This window comes from Corapipo altera, unplaced genomic scaffold (genome assembly GCF_003945725.1).
Source record: "Corapipo altera isolate COAL_440 unplaced genomic scaffold, ASM394572v1 81, whole genome shotgun sequence".
NCBI classification, from domain to species: Eukaryota; Metazoa; Chordata; class Aves; order Passeriformes; family Pipridae; genus Corapipo; species Corapipo altera.
The window spans coordinates 535,664-559,587 of record NW_020884987.1 but is presented as its reverse complement, the minus strand read 5'-3'; the positions used below and the strand labels follow the sequence as shown (position 1 = coordinate 559,587).

The following is a 23,924-nucleotide window of genomic DNA, read 5'->3' as shown; positions in this document are numbered from 1 at the left end:
TCTATCTTCATGCCAGTTGTTGATTACAGATAAAAAAATCCCAAGAACATTTAAAGAACAAATTGTCCTAGAAAAATGGGAAGCTTTGTATTAAATATGTGTGTATACATATATGTGTGTGTATATATATGAGTAGTCTAATTCCTTTTACTAACCATTACAACTAATAGTGCATGGAGCAAAATTTTCATAGTTCATTTTCCTAGCTTCCTTAGTTTTAACAGAACTGAGTTCTTTTCTGTGACCACAGAACTTTTGAGGGGGGAAGGACCTTAAGAAGAAATAATATCTTTTAGATGGGGCATATCCTGGCCTGGGATAAGTAAAAGTGTTGAAAACATACATATTCAGAGAGAAGAAAAATTGTGGATCGTGCCTATATTCCTCTGCTGTTTACTTATTACTTTCTTTTGTGTAGGGCCTTGCAGGAGAAAGAGGAGAGCAAGGCCCTCCAGGTCCTACAGGATTTCAGGTATGTGCATTCATTTTTACTTTTATTTGTATTTCGTTAAGAAAAAAATAAACAGCCATGTCTTTATCGACTTATATTGAAGAAATTCAATCAAGTGATATATGATAAGACACAACTTCAGAACTAAGGCAACGATGTTCAGAATAATTAGTGATATTCACTCAACTGAACTGGCAAAGGCTTAAATGCCAACTCTGTATCCCTTGAGAAAACTGCTGCTGTTATTCAGCTTTTATTTGGAGATTTTCCAAAGATGTTCCAAATGCAGAGCAAAGTGATTGTCTTGATAATGAAGTATTAATTAAGTCAATCTTTGTTTATAGAGACCTTTATTTTTAGGGCTGACAAGCAAATGTCCTGCAAATGTTTTAGAGAAGGGCTGTAATCTCATTTAGGGGAGGGAGAATGCTTTGGTGCAATATTCATAAAACTGTTTCCCTTGGGGGTCTCTTGTACTGAGTGTGCTAGTACATTCATAGTCTTGGTGTTTTACATAAATTTCTATCATGTTTATGAGCATTTTATTTACTTTTTTCACAGGGCTTACCTGGGCCACCAGGTCCTCCAGGTGAGGGAGGAAAGCCAGGTGATCAGGTAATTTATGTGTAACATATAATTAAAATGAATTCACTTCATAAAGTAATTTTACATTTTCTTCTCTTTGTAATGTAATTTCCCCCTCTCTATTTCAAAATATATACTGATGTAGTTTCCAAGTTGTCCAAGAACTGCTTTTGGATAAAATAATTGCTAGAATCTGACCATATTCTTGGACTGAGTTGGACTATCACCTCTTGTCATTGATAGATAATATTTAGAACTAGCCATCTACATTCACAGGACTTTGGGAATGAAATGTTTACCTCTGATTTCCATAACTGTAAGGTTATGAATAGTGATTTCTTTCTAATAGTGAGTTCTGTTCCACTTAGGGTGTGCCTGGAGATCCTGGAGCTGTTGGTCCATTGGGCCCGAGAGTAAGTGTTTTCTTTCAGAGTTTAAATATTCATAATAGTTCTCTGAGGTTGCAAGTTGATATATAATATGGACTTTAACAGCTAAAGTGACTATTTGACTCTTTTCCCCCACCAACAAAATGGTTGTAAATGTGGATATTTTTTAAGATACTTTCTGTAAAACCTACCCCCTTTAATGATTTTGTAGCTCCTGAAGTGGTGTCGAGTACCAGCTGCTAAATGATTTGATTTACAGCTGTGAAATGACAGTTTTTAGTTTGCTGACAAACATGCTATTTCCCCCATCTTTAACAGTAAAAGCATTTTATTTGATCAATTCTCCTAGAATTTGTTCATGGGCTCTGCAGTTCTGCACTTATGATGCATTTAGCATTTTGTCTACCAAGACTGTACCCTGACTTCTAAATAAGTAATAATTTTCTATTTTGTAGGGAGAACGTGGCAATCCAGGGGAAAGGGGAGAACCAGGGGCATCAGGACTCCAGGGTGAGAAGGGCATGGCTGGAGGTCACGGTCCTGATGGTCCAAAGGTAAACTGAATGGAGATTTGCATTGCTGGAGGGATGCAATATATAATTCTGCTCATTTGCATGAACATAAATTATAAATATGAAAGGTCTCTTCTTTGTATAAGGATTTCAGGAGGACAGAGAAGTTATTCCAGTTATAATAACTTTCAACATACTTAAGTGCTGAGAGATAGCATTTTGTATTAATTTATATAGGTCTGAAGTTTAAAATGGTTTTTGTGTTTCTCAGCAGAATGGGACAAAACCATTTCTGAACTACAGACAACCTTCTAGCAATGTTTTAAGAGCCATGTCAGCTTGTGCAAAGACACTTGGCGAGGCCGAGCATTTTAAAAACAATGCTGAAAGCTGCGTGCCTGCCTTTCATCTGCCATCGATGTGATTAGGCCTAGGAAGGTCACCCCAAGTAGGGAGTGCCTCTAGTAATGTGGGACATGTGACAGGCATGAACTGTGAGAAACAAAGGAAAAACAAAGCACCTTCGCCTCTGGCAACTTCTACCTGTACCTACTTTTTGTACTAAATATATGTGGCATCAAGGTCAAGGCAGAAACATGCTCAAGCTTCTTTTTTTGCCAGTTTTCATCCCCAATATGCACTGAATAAACACTTTGGAAGGACTGTGGTGTTACAACTGAACTTCCTGAGTAACACAACGGGGAAAGAAAAGTATTTGGATGTGAACAAAGTCCAAATTTCAGATGAAATTATTACTTAAAATTGTACCCCAGAGACTTCAGCGCAGGCACAGCATGTTCTGCAGCCAAGATACAAAGATACTTCTTAGTTGAATAGACAACAACTTGTTCTTTTTGTGCTTCAGGGGAGCCCAGGCCCTAGTGGGACACCTGGTGATCTGGGCCCACCAGGTCTTCAGGGCATGCCTGGAGAAAGAGGGATTGCTGGAACGCCCGGCCCCAAGGGTGATAGAGTAAGTCTCTTTGTTTCTGTTCTCCTGATTAGAATTACCTATCTCTTGACACTGCAATTATTCCTGGGTATGGACTATTCAGCACTCAGTGTCACAACCGAGCCTTTTTGGGTGTTTTCCGTAGGGCGGTGTAGGCGAGAAAGGTGCTGAAGGTACAGCTGGCAACGACGGGGCAAGAGTAAGTAAATCTGCCACTCTTCTCAGACCCTACTCTTCACACCCTGGGTTGTTTACTGTTCTGGGGGGTCTCAGCTTGTGGAGTTAAACACCAAACTTAGCAACATCATTAATTGTAGTCATTGTCATTACCCCAACCTCTGAGACGGTTTTGGGACATCTGTCTTCCAAGATCCTGTTTTGTGTCATTAATAATGAGAGTCAGAATGTCAATGTAAAGGATTCTCAGTTGGTTTGAGATTAGGCTAAGCTGACTACAGTAAGAAATATGAAAAAAAAGAACAGGCAGAGATCAATAGAGGAAAAACAGGCCTTCCAGCTCTGACTCCTGGACTAAGGCAGATGCCTCCCTGTTGTCTGGATTGAGTTGCCCACAGTCAGTCCTGAGTTTCACATGTGAAAATTCCTGTAAATGTACTAAGCCTCACACAGGCAGTAAGTCACAGGCCTTATTCATAAACACTGCACAAAGGAGAAGATGAAGTTAGATGAGAAGAAAAAGATAAAGAAGGAATAGAGGTCTTTTATGAGGAGTTTGGTCACTGGGAGAAATGCAAGTCAATTTTAGACAAAGGAGTTAAAACAAGTTTTCAGAGTTAAAGAAGAATTCAAATGAATGAAAAAGCATATGGGAACAGTAACATCTGAGCAGTTTTAAAGTAACTGTTTTGGAGCATCCTTTCTCTAATTTTCTTTCATCTTAATTTGTTCAAAAGGGTCTCCCTGGTCCAATAGGCCCAATGGGTCCAGCAGGTCCCACTGGTGAAAAGGTAAACAGATTTTTATTCCATTCTCTACTGAATTTATTAGCACTTTTGCTACTCAACAAATAAGTTACTTGGGAAATAATAACCTTTAATTTTATTTAAAGGGTGAACCAGGTCCTCGAGGTCTAGTTGGTCCTCCTGGCTCTCGTGGAAACCCTGTGAGTAAACATATTTTGGTTTTGCCTGGCATAAGTTAATATCCAACACTTATCCAAACTCTAGGCCTTTTTCTCATTTGCTGATATGTTTTCCTCTTTTTCTTTCCCTGTAGCCAGATTTGTAGTTCTGACTTGTAACTGTGTACTTGCAAAACTATTACTAGATTTTGATCCTCTCTCCTATACTTGTTTGAGGGAAAACTTTACAGAGTTAAACTCACATCACTCCTGAAAGTATGCCACTACTTTTAGTTGTTTAAGTGTTTTTAAAAGCATACCCATACCAGATACCACTGTACATATACAAATATTTAGATGGACAAAGTGCAGAGGTTATTCTTAGTTCATCTAGTTATGTAACTCTTGTCATCTTCATCTACTAGTGATTTTTAGTATTTTAAGGGTTGACTTCAATCAAGGAATTAGAGGCTCAGCCCTTCTAGATCCTTCATACTGCTTGAAATTGATTGTGTCCCTGTCATAAATCAGAACAGTCTTATTTCCAGGATAAATTGGAACAGCTTCCAGCCCTCTAGGGAGTGCTGGAGTTGGCAGCCTTCAGCTCCTTCTTTTCCAAACAAATGTTGTGGGGAAAGCTCAGCTGAAGCAGTTCACAGCCTATTCTGACCGTGTAGAGGTCTTTGAACTACTGGTTTTTTTCCCCAGTGTGGTTGGAGTGGCAGGTTGCATGTTTGGCTAATCATGCTGTCTCTGGAAGGAGTGGGTTGGGAGCAGAATTTCTTCTACTTCTCTTTTAGTGCTTGTTCATTTCTTCCATTTTTAAATTCTGAAAGCTGCATATAGTCTTGACCACATGGCGGATTTTAACATCATAGTTAACATCCTTTGTTTTATGATTGAAAGATCATTTGATTCTGATTAATAGAGCAAAAGTATAATCACACTTACAACAATAAATAGTTAACATCTTTTGTAAATTATATTGTATATAGAAAAGACAGTTGTTAAATACAATTATTCTAATTTTTTTTTCACCAGGGTTCCCGAGGAGAAAATGGCCCAACTGGTGCTGTTGGTTTTGCTGGCCCTCCGGTATGTGTTTTGGAACACTAATTAGTTTCCTTTGCTCATGCTTTGACACAGCTCATTTCCTTCATTATGAATAATATTGCAGTGCTCTGGAACGTGAGACGCATTTTTGCTGCAAAAAGGGTTGTTCTTTTTCCCATCAGCATATCGAGTGAAGAAAAGGGCCAGTAAATGCTCTAGACAGTTGAAAAGTGGTTTTCTTTATAAGGTTATGTAATTGCTCACCAGATCTCGTATTTTCATTAATATGCAATGTTGCTCCTTTGAGATTAAAATGAGGCAAGTTGAAAAGTGTCATCGACTGAAGGTAGCAAAGATTTGCACCATGAGTAGTGGAGGCTGGAATGAGTTGATGGACCACATGGAAGGGAATACTCTAAACTTTCCCACAGCTTAAGTATCGTGTTTCAGACCTTTCACAAAGAGTCAGGCACTTGCTTCCCTTGGTGGGAAAAGAAAAAGCCTAGAAAAGACAATTTTGTTTAGTCCTTTTTGATTTTAAGTATGTAGTAGTTGCTGAGGAAAATAGAAAATCTAAAGAAAAGGGAAATGTGAGCTGGAGAAGAAAAATATTTAAAATGGAAATATTCACTTGACAGAATGTTCAGAAAGTCTCATGTATGATCTTCTAAAGACTGTGCTAAACTGTTACAGCTCCCTTGATCTGAACTGTTAAGCAAATGCAGTGTTTTCTGGGTCAATTTGTCCCCTTGGTACTTTTTGCTTATAGAAATTCCCTACAAAATAACTTTGTTAGGCTGGACAGATATGGTATTATCTAACCTGATTTCTCTTCTAAATATTATTTCTTATAGGGCCCTGATGGTCAGCCAGGTGTAAAAGGTGAACCTGGAGAACCTGGACAGAAAGGAGATGCTGGATCTCCAGGACCCCAGGGTCTTGCTGGGTCTCATGGTCCACCAGTAAGTGTGAATAACATCATCACAGGACCAGTGGCATAGGCTGATCTTGCTTGTTTAAAAAGTTCTGGGTGTTCACTTTCATACCTCTCTTTCTCCTCTCCTCTTAGGGTCCTCCAGGTGTTCCTGGTCTGAAAGGTGGTAGAGGAACTCAGGGTCCCCCTGTAAGTAGATTTTATTTGTTGTGATCTGACTGTAGATAACCTAATACTGAATTTTACGTAATGAGTGAATTATTCCTCGTGTCAGCTTGTTTTTTCACAGCCTGCAAATATAACATTTGCTCACTAATTCAGCTGAGAACATTTGAGGTACCTAATGCTGTATTTCTTTTGATAAATGTGGTATTAAAATGTTTTTTTTATTAGGGTGCTACTGGATTCCCAGGATCTGCTGGAAGAGTTGGGCCTCCAGGACCTACTGTAAGTCAGTTGTTTTATTCCTAATAGGTGTGTTGTATAAACTAGTTGTTAAGAACCTGAAGACTAAATAAAGCAGGAAAGATGAAGTAGTGTTTATGACCTGACACTACAGAAACAACAGCTAGTCAACACCAACTTCTGTGGCTGCATGTTTACATCATTAAGTAAAACTCATTAGTCTTTGTCTTGATCTGGTGCCAGTGTGTCCGATGGGTGCAAGGCTTTCCATTGCGTTAAGTAGACTTTGAGCCGATGACTTAATTGCTTACAGGAACAAAAAACCAACCTATATCTACCTCTGCTTTTTACTTTTTTGTCCCTTCAGTGGTGACTGAAGTTAGGGTAAAGGAGGAGACCTCTGCTGAGCTATCTCATTGGTGGAGTTACTCATAAGATCCATCAAAATAAATTCAAAACAAAACCACAATCACAACATTTTCAAAAACGCAATTAAAACAAGAAGTTGAGGATTCAACTCCACAGAGACCTGTGTCATGCTTCATATGCCTTTTCATGTTTTAATGAGAAAAATAACTTGCAGCCATTGTAAGTTTCTCAAAAGGCGAAGTTTGTGGAAAACTTAGTATACCCGTGAAGTTTTTAAAAAATATTTAAGGAATGAACAAAGATCTGTTACAACAATTTGTACTATGTGAATGAAAAAATTGGATATGGACTTTAGTTTGATGATGGTGGAAATAATGCACTAGAGTAAATTTTCTGGCAATGGTTGTACACCTGAGGGGAAAAGAAAAGAAAAAAGAGAAAAACAACAAAAAAAGATGTCTTTTAAAGGAGGGAGTTTGGAATAGAAAATTGGGGAGGCACAGGTGGAACTTGAACGTAGTTTGATGTTTATTTCATCTCATCCATCTGATCATAAAAGAGATGATGAGAATGAGCTTTTAGATCATTCAGATTTTCAGCCTTTCTCAGACCATGTGTATTTATAGCTAATTAAAACATGGTCCTTAGAATTTTATTGTCCTGATCAGAAAAGGATCCAACATAATGAGGTGTTTTAATCTCCTTAGGGAGCCCCAGGGCCTGCTGGGCCTATTGGTGAGCCGGGAAAAGAAGGTCCCCCAGGTCTTCGCGGTGATCCCGGTTCTCATGGCCGCGTGGGAGATCGAGGACCCACTGGGCCTCCTGGTGGTCCTGGAGACAAGGGTGACCCAGGGGATGATGGGCAGCCGGTACGTTCTCTGGGTGTCACTAATTCTCCCTAGGCCAGCTCTGGGCTTGGTCTCATTGTTATTTATTACTGCTGACATGACAGTGATGTGTTTTTCTCCTTTCTGGATTTCAGGGCCCTGACGGCCCCCCTGGTCCAGCAGGAACCACTGGTCAAAGAGGAATCGTTGGCATGCCAGGACAGCGAGGGGAAAGAGGCATGCCAGGGCTGCCAGGTCCTGCAGTAAGTAATGACCAAGGCAGTATGTCACCAGCCTGGGCATTCTCTTTGTGGGATTCTGAGTGTAGTGCCCTACAGCACAAGGAGAAAGCTGGAAAACTCCAACTGCAGGAGCAAATATAGAGAGAATAGAAAATAAATAAATCTTATGCAAATGCATGAGGTGCAAGGTTTGTTTCTGCCATAATGGAAGGTCTGAACCTGAATTAAGAATAAGGGGGTAACAGCATTAAGATCTCTGGCTAAAATGTTCCTATTTGACTTAAAACTAGAACCTTGAAAAAAACCCCCCCAAACTATTCATTTAGATGCCCAAAGGTTACTTGGATGTGAGTGGATACTCTGTAATCACTATTTCATAAATAGTGAACTACAGTCTTTAAAATTGCCATTTGTGCTCTCTGCTAAATGTAGGATTTATAGATATTTATTGGAAAACCAAATTATCCAGGAATTCAAGTCATTAAATAGACTGTTAGTTAAAGGGTTGATATGGAGGATCTGCCATTACCACTGGATCCATAAAGTAAATGTATAGCTGAAGTTGGCCAGAACTTATTCCAGGCTAAGAAGATTCGTTGGTTTTGAGGCAGAGAAAAAAAACCCCCAAAAGTTACTCATATCAAACTTCATTATGTTTTTCTGGAGTCTAAAAGACCTTACCTGTTACAGCTAATGATATTGGATGTATTGATTTATCAAGGGAGTATGTGCCTAAGAGAGTTGCTACTAGATAAACTAACTTCAAGTGCAGCTCCTAGTCAGTAAAAGCCTATTCAAAAGTAACCAGCACAATTAAACTTCTCAAAAATACACAGTATACTAAATATATATTAAAATCTGTAAGAACATTTTCTAGAATTATCAGTTTTTTGAATTTACAAATGCACATGGGGCTTCAGTCTGGATTAATGAGTAGTTTTGCAGGCAGCAGTTTTTTTGTGCCTTCTTTGTTTTGTGATTAAAATTTTGATGTTTCTCATCTTTTTTTTTAGGGTACACCAGGAAAACAAGGTCCCACCGGGCCACCTGGTGATAAAGGTCCCCCAGGGCCTATTGGCCAGTCAGGCGCCACTGGACCTGTAGGTGAAGCTGGTCCAGAAGTAAGTATTAGAGCCTTGTAGTGTGCAAAAAAAGACTAGAGGTTATTCTCCTCGAACTAGAAAGTTATTATCCACCTGTAACTTCTTTTAGAAATGCAAGGTTACAGAGTTAATTGATAGTTCTATTTTTATTCCATAACTCCAGGGACCTGCTGGTAATGACGGTACTCCTGGACGAGATGGAGCTGTTGGAGAACGTGTAAGAATATATTGTTTTCTGAAGTAACTTCTGGAAATCTCTGTTTTATTGCTGACTTAATGTAGATTTTTTCTTCATTCAGTTAACCTGGATGAAGAACTTGTTCTGAAAGTGTATCACAACTTTGAATAAGCAGTACCTCTCAAAGCTGAGGATACCTGGCTAAGAGGCTAAGAACACCGGCCTCCATGAGCCCAGATTTGAGTTCTTGCAGCAGGAATATCTCTGTAGATTGCAATAGCTCAAAAATAGGTTAGCAGTGCTACCGGTCTAGACCAGTCCTCTTTAGATAAATAATGTTGCAATTCTGTTTTGTAGGGTGACCGTGGTGAACCTGGCCCTGCAGGCTTACCAGGTTCTCCAGGGGGTCCAGGAACTCCAGGCCCTGTTGGTCCGCCAGGAGATGCAGGTCAAAGAGGTGAAACTGTAAGTGAGGCTTTTTTTAAAGACACTTTGTTTGTTTATCAAAAGACCATCATGTATGTTTTTGTGTACTGCTTCACATCCCTTCTGTGTGTCATCTTTGTAGGGTTCTCGAGGTCCGATGGGTCCCCCGGGTCGTGCGGGAAAAAGAGGTTTGCCTGTAAGTTGTCTGTGGGCACTGTGGTTTTGTCTGAGATACCTTTTACTGGAAAGTGTATGAGAAACTCAGCCCATATCAGAATGTTAAACAGGGCTTCATTTTGCAGTGTTCTGACTGCAAGTGGGTGCAGGTAGTCTTCTGAGCAGCAAAGCTGGACAAATCTGTTTAGATACTCCAGTTATTTCCACATGGAAATAACAAAGGCTTTGGAAGTCTCTTTATTTGGACTGTGTTGCTGTCTGGATAATGGTAGTACCTGAGTTAACAAATGGCTAAAATCTGTGTTTAAATAAGGGGTAAAGGGACAAATGCTGAACAAAACAACACATTTTTAGGTAAAAATGGCAGAAATACAACAAAATCACCTGTTCCCATTAAACTGCCTTAATTCAACTCACGATTTTCTAAATTCAGTCCAAATGGAAAGCTAAAAAAAGTCATCTTTTTTTATGTTACATAACTCTTTTACAATCCAAGCTTGGAACAGAAAATTAATTGCAAACTTGGGAAATTCAAAACAATGTTGTCCTGTCCCTAAGCAGATGTCATTTATGAGACAGGAAAAGTTTATTGAGTAGTTAGTGATAATGATGCCATTGATAAAATATTTGGAATCTGGCATTGAGAAATTTAGCATTTAATTTGAGCTGAGAAATATAGAATTGAAAGCAGAGGCCGTATTTTCCACTGATTCTTGAATTAGTGTGAGCAGTTTGAAACTGTCAAAATTAACAAAAATGAAATTGTGACAGTAATAGAAGCAAGTTATTTGTGCTGGAGAGCCTGGACATTGTTGTCTGTAGTTAAGGAATGTAACTTCAGTTGTACTGTAATCACAGTGAACTTGAAAGAAGCTGTGAGAAGTAAAAATGCATCATGGATGATTTCATAGTGAAAATATGTCTTATCATTATGAGTCTGTGAAAGAACCATAATATTTCAATCTCATCAACAAAAATCATTTGCCATATCCAGAGAAATTTTCTAAATCATAAAAAAATTCGTTGTTTTTTTGGAGTTTCTTGTGGGTTTTTTTCCTGTATTCTGTAGCTAAGTAGGTTAAATTTACTACAATGATATTTAAGCATAAATTTTCTGTATTTATTTTTACTTATTCTTTGGTAAAACATGAAGGTTTTTGGAGCTGACCCAGAATCACCTTCTTTTTGGCTTTAGAAAGGAAGAGGTCTGAGTACAGTGTCTAAAAGCAAATGATGGGTGTTTGAGGTTGAGTTTTTTTTTCCAGTTCTGAATTTTACAGTTCATCATTGATATTTACAGGGTCCCCAAGGACCTCGTGGTGACAAAGGTGACCATGGAGATCGAGGTGATAGGGGCCAGAAAGGACACAGGGGTTTCACTGGGCTTCAAGGTCTTCCTGGTCCTCCTGTAAGTTTTTCTGTTTTTGCTATAGTTGTATTTTCTTGGTAGTTAAATAACGTATCAGGAACATATTTATGCAATTTAAAAAAGAAAACAAAGCCAATTAGTTACTTTTTTCCTCCCAAGGTGTTTATGGGTGGCCTGGCTGTCCATACTTGCTAATATTTTTAGTGCAGCTTTACGATACCATTGCATGATGAGGTAAAACTGTGTGTTGCAAGATAAAAAACCCCAGCAGCCAAATCATATTTTCACTTCACATTAACTCTGTCAATTACTCTCTTGTAAGCCACTCTGATTCTAAATGCCATGAAACCAAGGCTTTTCTGCAGAAACAACTTAATATATGGCCAAGTATCAGTAAACTCTATCAACTTACTAAGGTACTAAGGAAAAGGTACTACCCATTGTTCATGTGTATTTTAATCCTATTCATCCCAAATCTTGTATATCACACATTAGTCTTTTAAAACTGAAGGAATATGCTTCAAATATCACTATGATATGATAATTTCTTCTGTTTAGGGTCCTATTGGTGAACAAGGCAGCCCTGGCATTCCAGGTCCCTTTGGTCCTCGGGTGAGTATAATGTGTAAGGTTTTTCGTGCTTGATTATTTCTTTTTCCATGATCAGACTTCTATTTCTGCTTCACTTTTATTTCAATGGATTTTATTGACTTTGGTGTCATGTAGTGGTTACCCTAATATCTTTTGCTGAGACATCACCTCATTTAATACAGTAAAACTTTGACATAAGTGTAGTTTATAGCTAGATAAAAAGATCAGGATCACAACAGACCCTTTTTGCAGATGCTTTTGCTGCAGCTGATGCGAAGCCAAATAAGTGGCAGCTCTGCTGATTGCTACTCTGCCTTTCATACCCCCATATGTGTCATTCACCCAAAAGTAAAGGAGAAAGATGACTCTCTTGGATGTTCCCAAGGGACAGTATATCTCTGAACCTGTATAAGTTTTGGCATTCAGCAGCCATTTCAGACTGCATAGCACCTGGAATTGATCCCACTTGAATGGTTAAGGAAAAAATATACAGCTGATCCAAGTTATATTGTCTGAGGTGATTCACATTGAAACTGCCTTCTTACTTTTACAGAAGAAAAACAGTGATTTTTAAAATTGTGGTATTAGACACAAATAATTGGATTGCTTTCTGACAAGGTACTACTTATAAAGGGCTGTTTTGTTCAACTTTGTTATTGAATGCTAAAATATGTTTCTTCTTTCTCCTGTATTTTCTAGGGTCCTCCAGGTCCAGTTGGTCCTTCTGGCAAAGATGGAAATCCTGGTCCTCTTGGGCCAGTTGGGCCTCCTGGTGTCAGAGGGACTGTGGGAGAAGCTGGACCTGAGGTAAGTTGGTGGGAACATGGAGAGAAAAGTTTACTTTCGAATAATGAGCTTTGTTCAACGGCCCATCCCATCACTTTCTCAAACATCCACGAGCTCGAGGCAAATAATAAATGTGCTAGTTTCTCCAACAAACAGCCAGGGTTACTGTGTATTGGAAGGGATCATTTCTTACTCATTTTCATCTTCTGCACTTGTGATGATCCCAGTCTCATGCACCTGTGCTCCCCTTAGACCAGCCTGGGGCTAGTTCTGCAGTTAGGTCATTGGATCCTGCTGGATCTGTAGTTTAACATGGCCATTTGGCCAGTTGGGTCCTTAAACCTCAGGCCTAAGCATAGGCCAGCTGGTGTCTGGAATCGGCAGCAGTTCAAAACTGTCAGTGCCCCTAGGGTGGCACTGAGTTAGCACAGCCATCACCACACTCCGTTGTGCCTTCAGTCCAAATAAACAGCCCTAACTCTAACACTAAGCCCAGCTGACCTTCAGCCTGGTCTGAGGCTTATAGACACCAACTATTAGTTGATTTACAACTAATAAAAACTAGTTTGACCATTTTGGAAGAAGTCTTAAACCTTTGCTGAACACCCCAGGCGTATTCCACATTTACCGATTTGCAGTACTCTTTCACAGAATGGTAGTTAGGCTATTCCAAGGAAGACAAGTTAGAAAACTAGACGAATTTGAGAAAAGAGTGATCTAGATGATCATGTGAAGAATTAAAAAATTGGTGTTATTTATTTTCGGGAAGAAGTGGAAGAGACGGAACAAAATAATGAGCAAGACAAAGAAGGCAGTTTCTGCTGTCTTTCTGCCTGGTAAAACATGTTGTTTCCCATGTTTATGATGTTTATCATTCCATTCATTATTCACCCTATTTCATTTGAATTTCTGCCAATTATTTGTATTTCTACTTCTGTCAAGACACCAAGACCTGAATGAAGAGTCTATGGCAGAGTATGAGAACATAATGTATCTCCAGGTGCTTCACCTGTGTAATGAGACAGTACAAGAAATATCACATACCAGTACTTTTAGTTTTGCTTTTCCCGGTGGATTTCACACAACTGTGAATTGGAACCAAAAAACAAGAAATAAATGTTAAGAATTCCTTTGCCAGACACAGTGTGTGTTTGGGTGTGTGCTCTGTAAGTAAGCATTTGGAGTGCTAGTTGTGAATTCTGAAGTAATCACTCTCAAAGGAAATGTCAGTTCTGATCCACTATCTGATGCACCAGAGCACCAAACTTCAAATGAAGGTACGTTACAGACTTTATGCTGCCAAAGAAGAGCTTGTGTGTGGAGATATGCTTATTATCAGACACATTCCAAGTTGACAGAGGGACCTCACAACCTTTCATTTGGAAAAACTTAGTCAGGAAAACACCTGCTCTTCCAAGGAAGGATGATGCAGGTTCTGTCTCACAGAAACCCTGGGTTCTCTGGCCAGAAAGCACTGGGCTGCGTATGTGTAAAGATGTTTATAGTGTCAAATTTTACTAATTGAAAATGTGCCTGAGGCATCTCAGGGGAAGCAGGAATTTTAGATTGCTCTAAAAATCACTTACAGCTGTTGGGAATTCAAGAAATAAAGTTATTAGGCAGAGATTTGAACAAGAAGGGACAGATGACTTAAAAAAAAGGAGTGAGGAGGCCATTCCTTGGTGACTTTTTCCAGCTGTCGAGTCTAAAATCAGGAGTAAGAAAAAGTGGAGCAAGGCACTAAGACAATCAGAGAGGATGTGAAGCAGAGAGAACGCCTCATATGTGGTTCTAATCTCTTACCTCTGTTCCTGAAAAAGGTGAATTGTTTATATCTGAATTGTTCCCTGTGCGTGAGGGTGACTGGCCCTGAAGTTTTGGGGTTTTTGTAGTGGCTGACTTTGCTGCTGTTATGATCTGGTTATTAAAACTACTAGAAATGCCTCTACCCCAATTCACGTACAAACGAGACCAGATGCCAAAGTCAATAGTATGAGGTTTATTTAATGGTAAATGTGAGACAGAGAAAGAGAGAGAGAAAGAAACAGGAAGGGGGGGGGGGAGAAGGAATAAAGAGAGTGACAGAGAGAGATTAAAACAGAAGAAGTATCTCCACTCCGTGTAACCTGTTGGCATCCTGTCCGTCCAGTTCTTCTGGTCTTCTTGGTGGTGAGGGTTTCTCACAAAACATAGAGTCCAGTGGTTAAATATACATCCAGGAGATACCTGGCACGTCCCCTGTGGGTGGGCGGGAGGCTTTGCAGTCTCTTGTGACAGGCTCTGGATTTGTTACCTTGCATGGATCACGTGCAGTCCTCTGGTGGTGGAAGGCCTCAGGAATGAGTTGGGGGGGCTCTTTGGGGGTCCTTGATGGTTTATGACCCCTGCTCAGCTGCCTCTCATGTGAATGTCCTGTGTGCATGGTGCATGTGGCCTTCCAAGAGCCGGGGGGAAGGCGGGGGGGAAATGGGGTGTGGGTGTTTATTCCTTCAGTTTAGTGTGGAGAGACACACCCAAAACACTTCTCCACCACCACCCCCTGAGCCCAGGGCTACTTCTTAACACAGATACATTGTCTTTCCCTGAGCCTTGTTTACTTCTCCTCAGACTTCAGATGATTAGACAACAGTCTTATCTCGAGTCCCCCGACACGGTCGAAGTTCCAGTCAGGTTTCAGTGGTGGCAGAGAGGCAGTTCCTTCCTTGTAGTTTGACAAAAAGTCTTTCTATGGTTTTGACAATGTTTAAGACATTACCAATATTTCAGTCCATAACAGCCGCCATTTTGCATAGTCTTTATTCTACTGTGCCTCTATTGCCTTTTTGTTTTGAACCTTAGGGTCCACCAGGTGAGCCTGGTCCACCCGGCCCTCCAGGACCACCAGGCCACCTCACTGCTGCCATTGGTGACATTATGGGACACTACGATGACGCGATGACAGATCCTCTACCAGAGTTTACTGAGGATGAAGCAGCCCCAGATGACCATAACAAAACAGACCCAGGAGTCCATGCCACACTGAAGTCACTGAGCAGCCAGATTGAGACCATGCGCAGCCCGGATGGCTCAAAGAAACACCCAGCACGGACTTGTGATGACCTGAAGCTGTGCCACCCCTCCAAGAGGAGTGGTGAGTATAAACACACCATCTTGCGTGGTCTATATGATGTTGTCTTGCTTCTAGTATACACTTGGGCACTGGAAAAAACATGTTTAATACAGATTTTGATGGCCTAAGTTGACATTCACAATAGGAGCTTGAAAATATCTCTCAAAAAATTATTTCCTCTTGCCAGTGAAGTGTATGTTCTGATGTACCCCATGTTTAGTTGTTCAGTATTTAGTCAGATGTTTTTTAAAATAAGTGCAGTAGCACTCATATGATGACAGAGATAAGTTGGGATGCCAATTGGGAATATTTGCTTAGTTGCTATTAGCTCAAAGTGCTACCTGTGGGCTGGAAGTTGCTATTAGCTTAATTGCTATTAGCTCAATAGCTTATAGCTATTAATAGCTTAGTTGCTATAATAGTATAATAGTAACTAATAGCTAATAACTAGTAGCTAATAACTAGTAACTAATAATTAGTAACTAATAACTAGGAACTAATAGCTCTTAGTATAATAGTAACTAATAGCTTAGTTGCTATTAGCTCAAAGTGCTACCTGTGCCTGTAAGTGCATTCCATACAGAATTCTCTGCTGTTATTTCATATTGGCACTTCATAGGTGGTAAAGCACTAACATACTGTTTAGGGCTTTCCCTAACTTACATGGATTATCGGTGGATAAATCAGAACAGACTGGAAGGTAGAGATAATTTGTGGTAGGCCTTACCATCTTTTGCCCTGTTTCCTGAAACTTTGCTTCCAACATCAATATTTAGGAGGGGCTGACATCAGTTTCTCATATGTGGAGAAAAATGTCTTCTGGCCACTGAGTGTTCTTTATATACTTGGAGGGTTCAGAAGCTTTGCAATGAATTTAAAAAACCTTAACCATAGACAGCTTTCAAGTGTGAATTCTCCAGTTTTAAATGTTAGAAATACTGATCAGCTTGTATCTCGGAGCAACATTATAGTGTGTATCTGAAGCACACATCAAAACACAGTTTGGATTGATTCATGAAACATATGCCTCTTTTGCGCTGTTACAACATACTTTTGCTTATGTCTTCCCAGTTATTTCAAGAATCCTTATAATATAATAAAGGCACATTTTATGTTCTTTGTAGGTGAATATTGGATTGATCCTAACCAAGGATGTGTTGAAGATGCAATAAAAGTGTACTGCAACATGGAAACTGGAGAGACCTGTATTTCAGCAAACCCATCTACTGTGCCCCGCAAAATGTGGTGGGCCAGCAGGTCATCTGACTTAAAGCCTGTTTGGTATGGCCTTGATATGAACAGGGGATCACAGGTAAATAAATATAGTTAATATTAAGAGTTGGCTTCTGTGAAACTTATTTTCTTCTGGTTTAGAACTTCATCTACCAGTGAGAACATTATAAGTATTGATTGACTGACTTATATTCAATTGGTTGTTATTACCATACAGTAAAGACAGGATACAGCTGGGAGCAGCAATTGCAAGTGCATCTGAGGCAGGATTGCCTGTAAGTGGACCACTGCTGTAATAGATTTATTTCTCTTGATCCCAAAGCCATCAGCTTCTCTAGCAACCTATTTTACTAAATCACTATCTTGTCCTTAAAAAGAAGTGTACTTTTACCCTAATATGTGATCCAGATCTCTGCTGTTTTGAGTTCTGCTCTTCCTTTCAGAAAACTCTTTACGGCTAAAAGTAACAAAACTTACTTCACAGATTTGTTTTTAAAGAAAGTATGATTGTTATATGTGCCAGGTTGATCCATGCTGAATGCATCAATCTGTAGGCAGAAAAAACTCCACTCACCTTTCTGTTGGGTTTTTCACTCTGTGGTAACTTGGAAATTAGGCTTAATGATCCTGACAAATAACAGAAGTTTATCCTATGCAAAGGATATAATTAATTAACCAGCTTTTGCCATTTTTCCCCTACTTTATCAAAAACACAGAGAATATCTTCAACTGTTATTTCATAGGGAGTTTTTGTCTTTAAGCATTTGGTGTGTAAAAGAAAAATGCTGCTATCGACTGGATTACTGAAAACAGTTCAGAATTCCTACAGTTAAGAAAGATATGATATTGATTGCTTTTTTGAGATGCTTTCACTTATTATCAAATTCAGGAGATCTTGCCATGACCCAAGATATCACATTTGATGTCTAGCTGCCTACAGAGCTACACAGAGGGGTTTTGTAGGTCAGATGCTCTTTGGTGGAATAAATGATCTTGAGGAATACTTACTATAAAAAAAATTTCATTTTTTTGATGTACTGTCAGATTTGGTAACAAATAACATAAACTGTGTAAAAGTCATATGCACTCCTTATGGATTCTAAAAAATAAATGTGTCCAAGATTGCTCAATAGAGATACCATATTTTATAGATTATGACAGTGTCAATCAGCAAGAGTTTCTCTTTTCTTCTCTGGTTTCACTGAAATGTATAAACTTTTAGTCACTCTTGACTGTTTTTTTATATGTTGCAATGATTCATAACATATGAATAAAATGAAACGTGCACAGATAGGGGAAAAAAATCTCAAGAATTTTAGAATTTTTGCTATTGATAGAAAAATTGCTTGTTTTTGTAGAAACAGTGGCACTTCTTAAAACATTTGTCAGACTTCTCTGAAGATTGATTAGTTGATAAAACCATATGCAAATGTATGGTTATTTTTATGTAGTCAAACTCGAGCTGTTTGTGATGCTTCTAAATGCAAAACAAGTTGCTAAAGTTGCAGTGTAACAGGTACTCTGTAAAAGGGTTTTCTGTGCTTGACATTTCTTATATGCTTCAAGGCTACTTTAATGCACTGTTTTATAGGGAAGAATCCCTTTCAGAAACAAGGCAGAATTCATTCCAAAACTTTGCATTTCTGTGGAGGCCCAACTGCCTTTGGGTTATTCAATTGCTGAGCTTTACAGTCAAAATTCTTCAAAATTATCCATGTTATAGAATGCCTGCATTTCTTTGTCCTCACATGGCAGCAAATTACAAAAGAAATCATTCTTAGATTTTATGTAATAGGGCTCCTGCTAGTTATGTCTGAAAAGGGGTATGATAATGACAGATTTTAGAAACTTTGTGAGCTCTTTATGAATTTTAATGTAATGTAAGTCGACCTATTTCTTCATCTTCACAGTTTGTGTATGGGGATACAGCTGTCACTCAGATGACATTCCTGCGCCTCCTGTCAAAGGAAGCTTCCCAGAATATCACCTACCTTTGTAAAAACAGTGTAGGGTACATGGATGACCAGACGAAAAACCTGAAAAGAGCTGTGATTCTGAAAGGGGCCAATGACCTGGAGATCAAAGCAGAGGGAAACAGCCGATTCAGATACACTGTTCTGCATGACAGCTGCTCTGTAAGTTTGGGGGGTTTGCCATTTGCTGTGGAGAAACAGGACTTTTGTGCCTTTTCAGTTCTTTCTTGAATTAGAAAAAAATCCATAGAAGGAAGTAATTAAAATGCTGCCGAACTGTATCACAAATTGCAGAAGTAACTGATCAAATAGTCATTTTATTACAATTCTAGCTTTATGTAGTAGAAGTCTGCATTTATTTAGAGAATATTTACAAATTACTACTTCTTAATGAGCGTACTGAGATACATAATCCTGCCATTTTGCATTTCCCAGTATTTGTTTACCTCTATGTGGAATCACACAGAGTGGTGAGATAACCACAAATATTTTGTCTGCCGGATGGGTATGATTATTGCAACAGTGCAGTGGAGGGACCTCCAATGAGTTGGAATACTCAGTGGACTACACAGTACTCATTCAGTACTCCAGTGAGTTGAAAAGGAAATGTTCCCCCCCAAAAATTCTTAGTGGGAATAGAAACCAGCAACAGTAGTAGATTTTTTCATGTTCGGTAGCAGCCTCAGCCAAGTACAAGACACTGGCAAATATTTCTGAATTTAGTTTTGCACCTGAAATTAAGTAAGGGCTCTCTGTCCTTTGAAGTAGTGATGTGTGCAGGTGCATATTAACACACAGAGGAGACTTTCACAGCATAAAGAAAAACCAGTGCTGTTGTCTCAGCCTGACAGGTCTGTTCATTACTGTAACAGCAAGAGAGCAAGATCTCTGCCTTTCAAAATAACCAAGGTGCGGTGCAGGTGGTGTTGCTCAGCAAACTTGCATTGAGATCCTTCTGAGCAATCAGACAACTGACTCGCCACTGGAATTTGGGCTGGTTTTGACATGGCCTAACACTTAATTTTTTCCTTTTTTTTTTTTTTTCGTTCTAGAAACGTAATGGGAACGTGGGCAAGACTGTTTTTGAGTACAGGACGCAGAATGTGGCGCGCTTACCTATCATAGATATTGCACCAGTGGACATTGGCAGCACCGACCAGGAATTTGGAGTTGAAGTTGGGCCAGTTTGCTTCGTGTAAGAGGAAGGGGGGAAATTACCACACTACCCAAGCAACAGCAACAACTAAACACGTGAACTTAGACTGATTGAAGTTAATCCTGAGACTCTTGAAGTAATGGCTGATGTTGGATCAGCATTGTATATACAGCTCTTTTGAAATGCCCGGCCTCCTTTTGAATATTTATTTTACTTGCAAACGTTCTAAGTGATTAGAACCAACTTTTTAGTACAACAGTACTATTTTAAGAGGATCAATGACCACCTTTTAAAAGTAATATGAATCCTTATGAATCTTTTTCCTCGGTTTCATTTTTAATAATTTTGAAATTTACAGGTACTCAAAATAGTTAGTTTTAATGTGGGACAATGTAAAGCTCTAAGGATTATTTCTTTTGCTTTGATATGTACTGAATAACAGAAAAGTAGAGCACTTCTGCGAACCCTTGGCTGTATTTCAGTCATACCTACTCCCTCTATCCCAGTTTGTCTTCCTGTGGTTGCTGGTACAACAGACATTCACAGAAATCTGTGTCTTTTGTAGAAGAAAACCTTCAGGCAAGATCATCTTAGTTTGGTGTTGTTTTTCCTGCACTTTCCTATGTAAATCTGCTCAGAAGAGAGATCCACAGCCATGATTAATTTATGAAATAAAAACACTACTGGAGTAAATGTGAGTTTTCAGTAGGGGTGTCCCACATATAAAATTTTAAGGCCAGACTTCACTTCTCACAATGTATCAGTATAATTCCTTTAAATAATCCTTAATCTTAAAAATATGTCTTAAACCAAATACTTGTTGATTTTCCAGTACTTGCCCATCTAAGAAACCATTGCATATCAAATTATAGAGATGTTTTATATATGGTGCCAGTTTCTGTACATTGCAAACCATTCACATGTATACCAGACCAATTGCTAATAAAGGAAGTTTAGAAATTCATTGGTTTTAGCTGACATCCAGACATGCATCACCAGTAATTTGACTTTCTGGCCTTGAGTTGTCAAGCCAGGACAGTTCCATCATTTCTTAGCATGAGCTACCTCATCTCTGGAAGCTGGGATGCAATTAATATTCCTGTTTTTATTTTAGATGTTAAAAGGTGCTACGCTTCTGTTGTTATTTCAAGAAAGGAGATAGGCAGGGCAAAAAAAAAAAAAAGAAAAAACCCAACAAAAAAATGATGGTGCTAAATGACTATAGAAGGCTGATGAAATAAAGATGCCTACTGTCAATGTCATTTTCAGAGCTTAGCTGTTAGGCTTATGGTGTTTGAGAGAACAATGTTACAGTGCATTTATTTGTTGGTCATTCAGTATATAGAATGTTTTGTACCTCTGTCATGCTTTATTTTGTAAAGTATGTGGGTACAAACTTACTTAGGTTTTTTTGTTTCTTTATTGCATCTGTGCTCTCCACTTTTTTTTTTTTGTTTGTTCTTTTTAAAAAAATAAACAGCTGGGGCTATCCCTAAAGAAAGTCATGCACACAGCTTTATTCATGTATCTTTGCAAAGCATTTAATTAAATACGTGCTTCTCGCTATGTAAGTGGTTTCCTTTCTCCAATGTGTCCCATATCAGTTAATTTCCAGGAAATTAAAAATAGAAGTATTTAATCTTTGGTTGCTCTTTGCATATCTCATTTGCAACGCATTCTCCTGAAATATTTCAAACCCAGGAATATAGGGATATTTTGAATCATGTCTTCTGTGCCACTTTTTGCAGATAGGTGCCAGTTTGTACAAAATCATCACAGCAAGCCTAATTAGGATTGTTTGAGACTCCAGAGAAAGAGTTTTTGTTCAAGATGGAATGAAATGTAATCTGGCCAATTCCCAATGTCCGTGTAAGTTATCACTTACAGAGAACAGTTTCTGGACAAGCTGTAACATTGCATTTGTGGCAAAGCAGGCAAGAATTTACCTTCCTTTCCCACTTCTGAAAGGGCAGGAGCTTGGCAGTTTTCCGGGTTGTCCATGTGCATGTCCTACAGGAGAGATACAGAGGCTGGGAAGAGGGAAGCTGACAGGTTCACGCTGATGTTACCTGTTGACTTTTATTACTCAGGCAGGAACTCTACCATTTCTTTTTTACTAGCATGAAATGATTTCTGTGAGGATGTGACTCAGGAGTTAACTTATATACTATTGGATCCTTGAGAAGTTTTAGATAATGTTAATTCCACGGAATAATCTGAGGTGTAATGGCTTGATCCAGTGTGCTCAAACACAGGTAGATATCCAGTTGCTGTGATCCATACTTCTACAGCACATTTATCCAGATGCACAAAATAAATAATATTTGGAGTATAGGTTTGTGTTAGAAAGTTATTTTTAATCTCTGATTTTCATGAACAGAGTATTATAATCCATGATTAATACAAATGTTTTGTGAGGTTGTTGAAGAAGAATAATCTTTTGTTATGGAAGATACTTTTTGTTTTCAAGTTTTTGCATCTCTAACTGCATATGAAGTGTGCAGTGTTTCCTCAGCCAGCTGCCTTGAGCACTGAAAAAGATCTTTAACTAGAGAGCTAACTAAGATAATATTCTGTAAAAACTAGGGCTGGAGAATCACTAAAGCAAGGCCTCTTGTGAAGTGTGAGCTCTCAGGTAGTTAACTTTTCTTTGTAACGCAAGTGGTTGGACATGCTTTTTCTCTTCTCTTGATTATGTTTATAGGATACATGAATACTGCATCTCTTTCCCTGTTTATGTGTTCCTCAAAGTATTGTAGAACAATTTTAAGCAGGCAAAAAAAAAAAAAAGGTGGGGGGGTAGGGAGGGGATTTTTTGTCTAGGCAATGTGGCACAGTCTCACATAAATACAGCTTTAATTCTGTGAACCTAGAATGAAGGAGCTGATAATGCTACTTCATAAATTTCAAATAAGGTCAATGTCAGCTATAACATTAGTGAAGCTCTGTCTCGGTCACAAACAGCCTCAAAAATGGTAAAAAAGGCACTTAGAGTGATTATAGCAACATAATACCAAAGACTGCATTTAAATTAAATTTAAGTTACAAGAGTTGGTCGTTGCTTCTGTTTTCCATAACTAACCTGTCCTCAGTGAGAAACACCTGGGGACTGCCAGCAGTTGACATCTTCTCTTGGTTCCTCAAAACCAGTAATGCAATATTGGTGTGACAACTATTCATTGAAATCATATCCAGAAACCAAAATTCCCAAACTCCTTCCTTGCCTGCCTGTTCCCTTCCTTCAGGAAATGAAGGCTACACTGAAGATTTAATACTCGCTAGGCAGTTGGTTTTGCTGAGAGAGGATTCCAGAAAGAGAGTAAAACAACTGCAAAAGGAAAAGCAAAACTAGATGAAAGTGTAGAAATGTGAATGAAGCAAAAATATTCCCTGCAAGTATGCAAATAGTGTTACACAAAGCAGGAGAAAACTTGATTAGCTTGATTGTTGATATATCTACTGTGCTATCAGCATTACATGTTTTATCCGTTGCTGGGAGAAAGTCTGGAAAAGCATTAAGATACCAGGCCACACTCTAATTTGAGCAGGATACTAAAGAGTCAATTTTTTACTCGTTCCCCACTCTAATTTTGTGTATATTTTTATTTTCTTCCTAGTAGGGTAAGAACCCATCTTTCTATAATCTCTGGCTTATTTTTTTTTAATAATGCTATAAACTGTTATGATCTGTTGTGTTCTCAATATCAGAGAATGGTGGGCTGTCAAATGTTTCTATTGCAAAATTTGTTCCTTGATTTATGTATTACTGTCCCTCTTTCAGTAAAGGCTGTAGCTCAGTGTTTGTAGAGAAAAACAAACAAATAAACAAACAAACAAACAAAAACCAAATCAAGCAAGTTCACATTTGACAAAACATCACAGAACTGCTTTTTGGCCTTAGTCAACTGAGTGGAAAAGTCTGATACAACTAACTGTAACAAAAGAACATTATTACAATTCTAGAAACTTTAGTGAAATATTTTTGCGTGTTTAGCAGGGTACAATCTTCCCTGCCACAAAGAA

The 23,924-nt window shown here is 38.8% G+C and overlaps 1 protein-coding gene across 1 annotated transcript in view; it reads left to right on the top strand.

The window, feature by feature from the left end:
* Window positions 1–21,406, top strand: part of COL5A2 (collagen type V alpha 2 chain) — a 102,226-nt gene extending 80,820 nt beyond the window's left edge. The window contains exons 30-54 of the mRNA XM_027666187.1: window positions 419–472; window positions 1,013–1,066; window positions 1,405–1,449; window positions 1,881–1,979; window positions 2,803–2,910; window positions 3,035–3,088; window positions 3,804–3,857; window positions 3,959–4,012; window positions 5,012–5,065; window positions 5,878–5,985; window positions 6,093–6,146; window positions 6,351–6,404; window positions 7,439–7,600; window positions 7,714–7,821; window positions 8,814–8,921; window positions 9,067–9,120; window positions 9,439–9,546; window positions 9,650–9,703; window positions 10,985–11,092; window positions 11,612–11,665; window positions 12,344–12,451; window positions 15,269–15,560; window positions 16,664–16,851; window positions 18,683–18,907; window positions 19,798–21,406. Of these exons, the coding sequence (XP_027521988.1) occupies window positions 419–472; window positions 1,013–1,066; window positions 1,405–1,449; window positions 1,881–1,979; window positions 2,803–2,910; window positions 3,035–3,088; window positions 3,804–3,857; window positions 3,959–4,012; window positions 5,012–5,065; window positions 5,878–5,985; window positions 6,093–6,146; window positions 6,351–6,404; window positions 7,439–7,600; window positions 7,714–7,821; window positions 8,814–8,921; window positions 9,067–9,120; window positions 9,439–9,546; window positions 9,650–9,703; window positions 10,985–11,092; window positions 11,612–11,665; window positions 12,344–12,451; window positions 15,269–15,560; window positions 16,664–16,851; window positions 18,683–18,907; window positions 19,798–19,944 (2,508 nt within the window). The 3' untranslated portion in view covers window positions 19,945–21,406. The remainder of the gene's footprint in view (window positions 1–418; window positions 473–1,012; window positions 1,067–1,404; window positions 1,450–1,880; window positions 1,980–2,802; window positions 2,911–3,034; window positions 3,089–3,803; window positions 3,858–3,958; window positions 4,013–5,011; window positions 5,066–5,877; window positions 5,986–6,092; window positions 6,147–6,350; window positions 6,405–7,438; window positions 7,601–7,713; window positions 7,822–8,813; window positions 8,922–9,066; window positions 9,121–9,438; window positions 9,547–9,649; window positions 9,704–10,984; window positions 11,093–11,611; window positions 11,666–12,343; window positions 12,452–15,268; window positions 15,561–16,663; window positions 16,852–18,682; window positions 18,908–19,797) is intronic.
* Window positions 21,407–23,924: the final 2,518 nt, after the last annotated feature.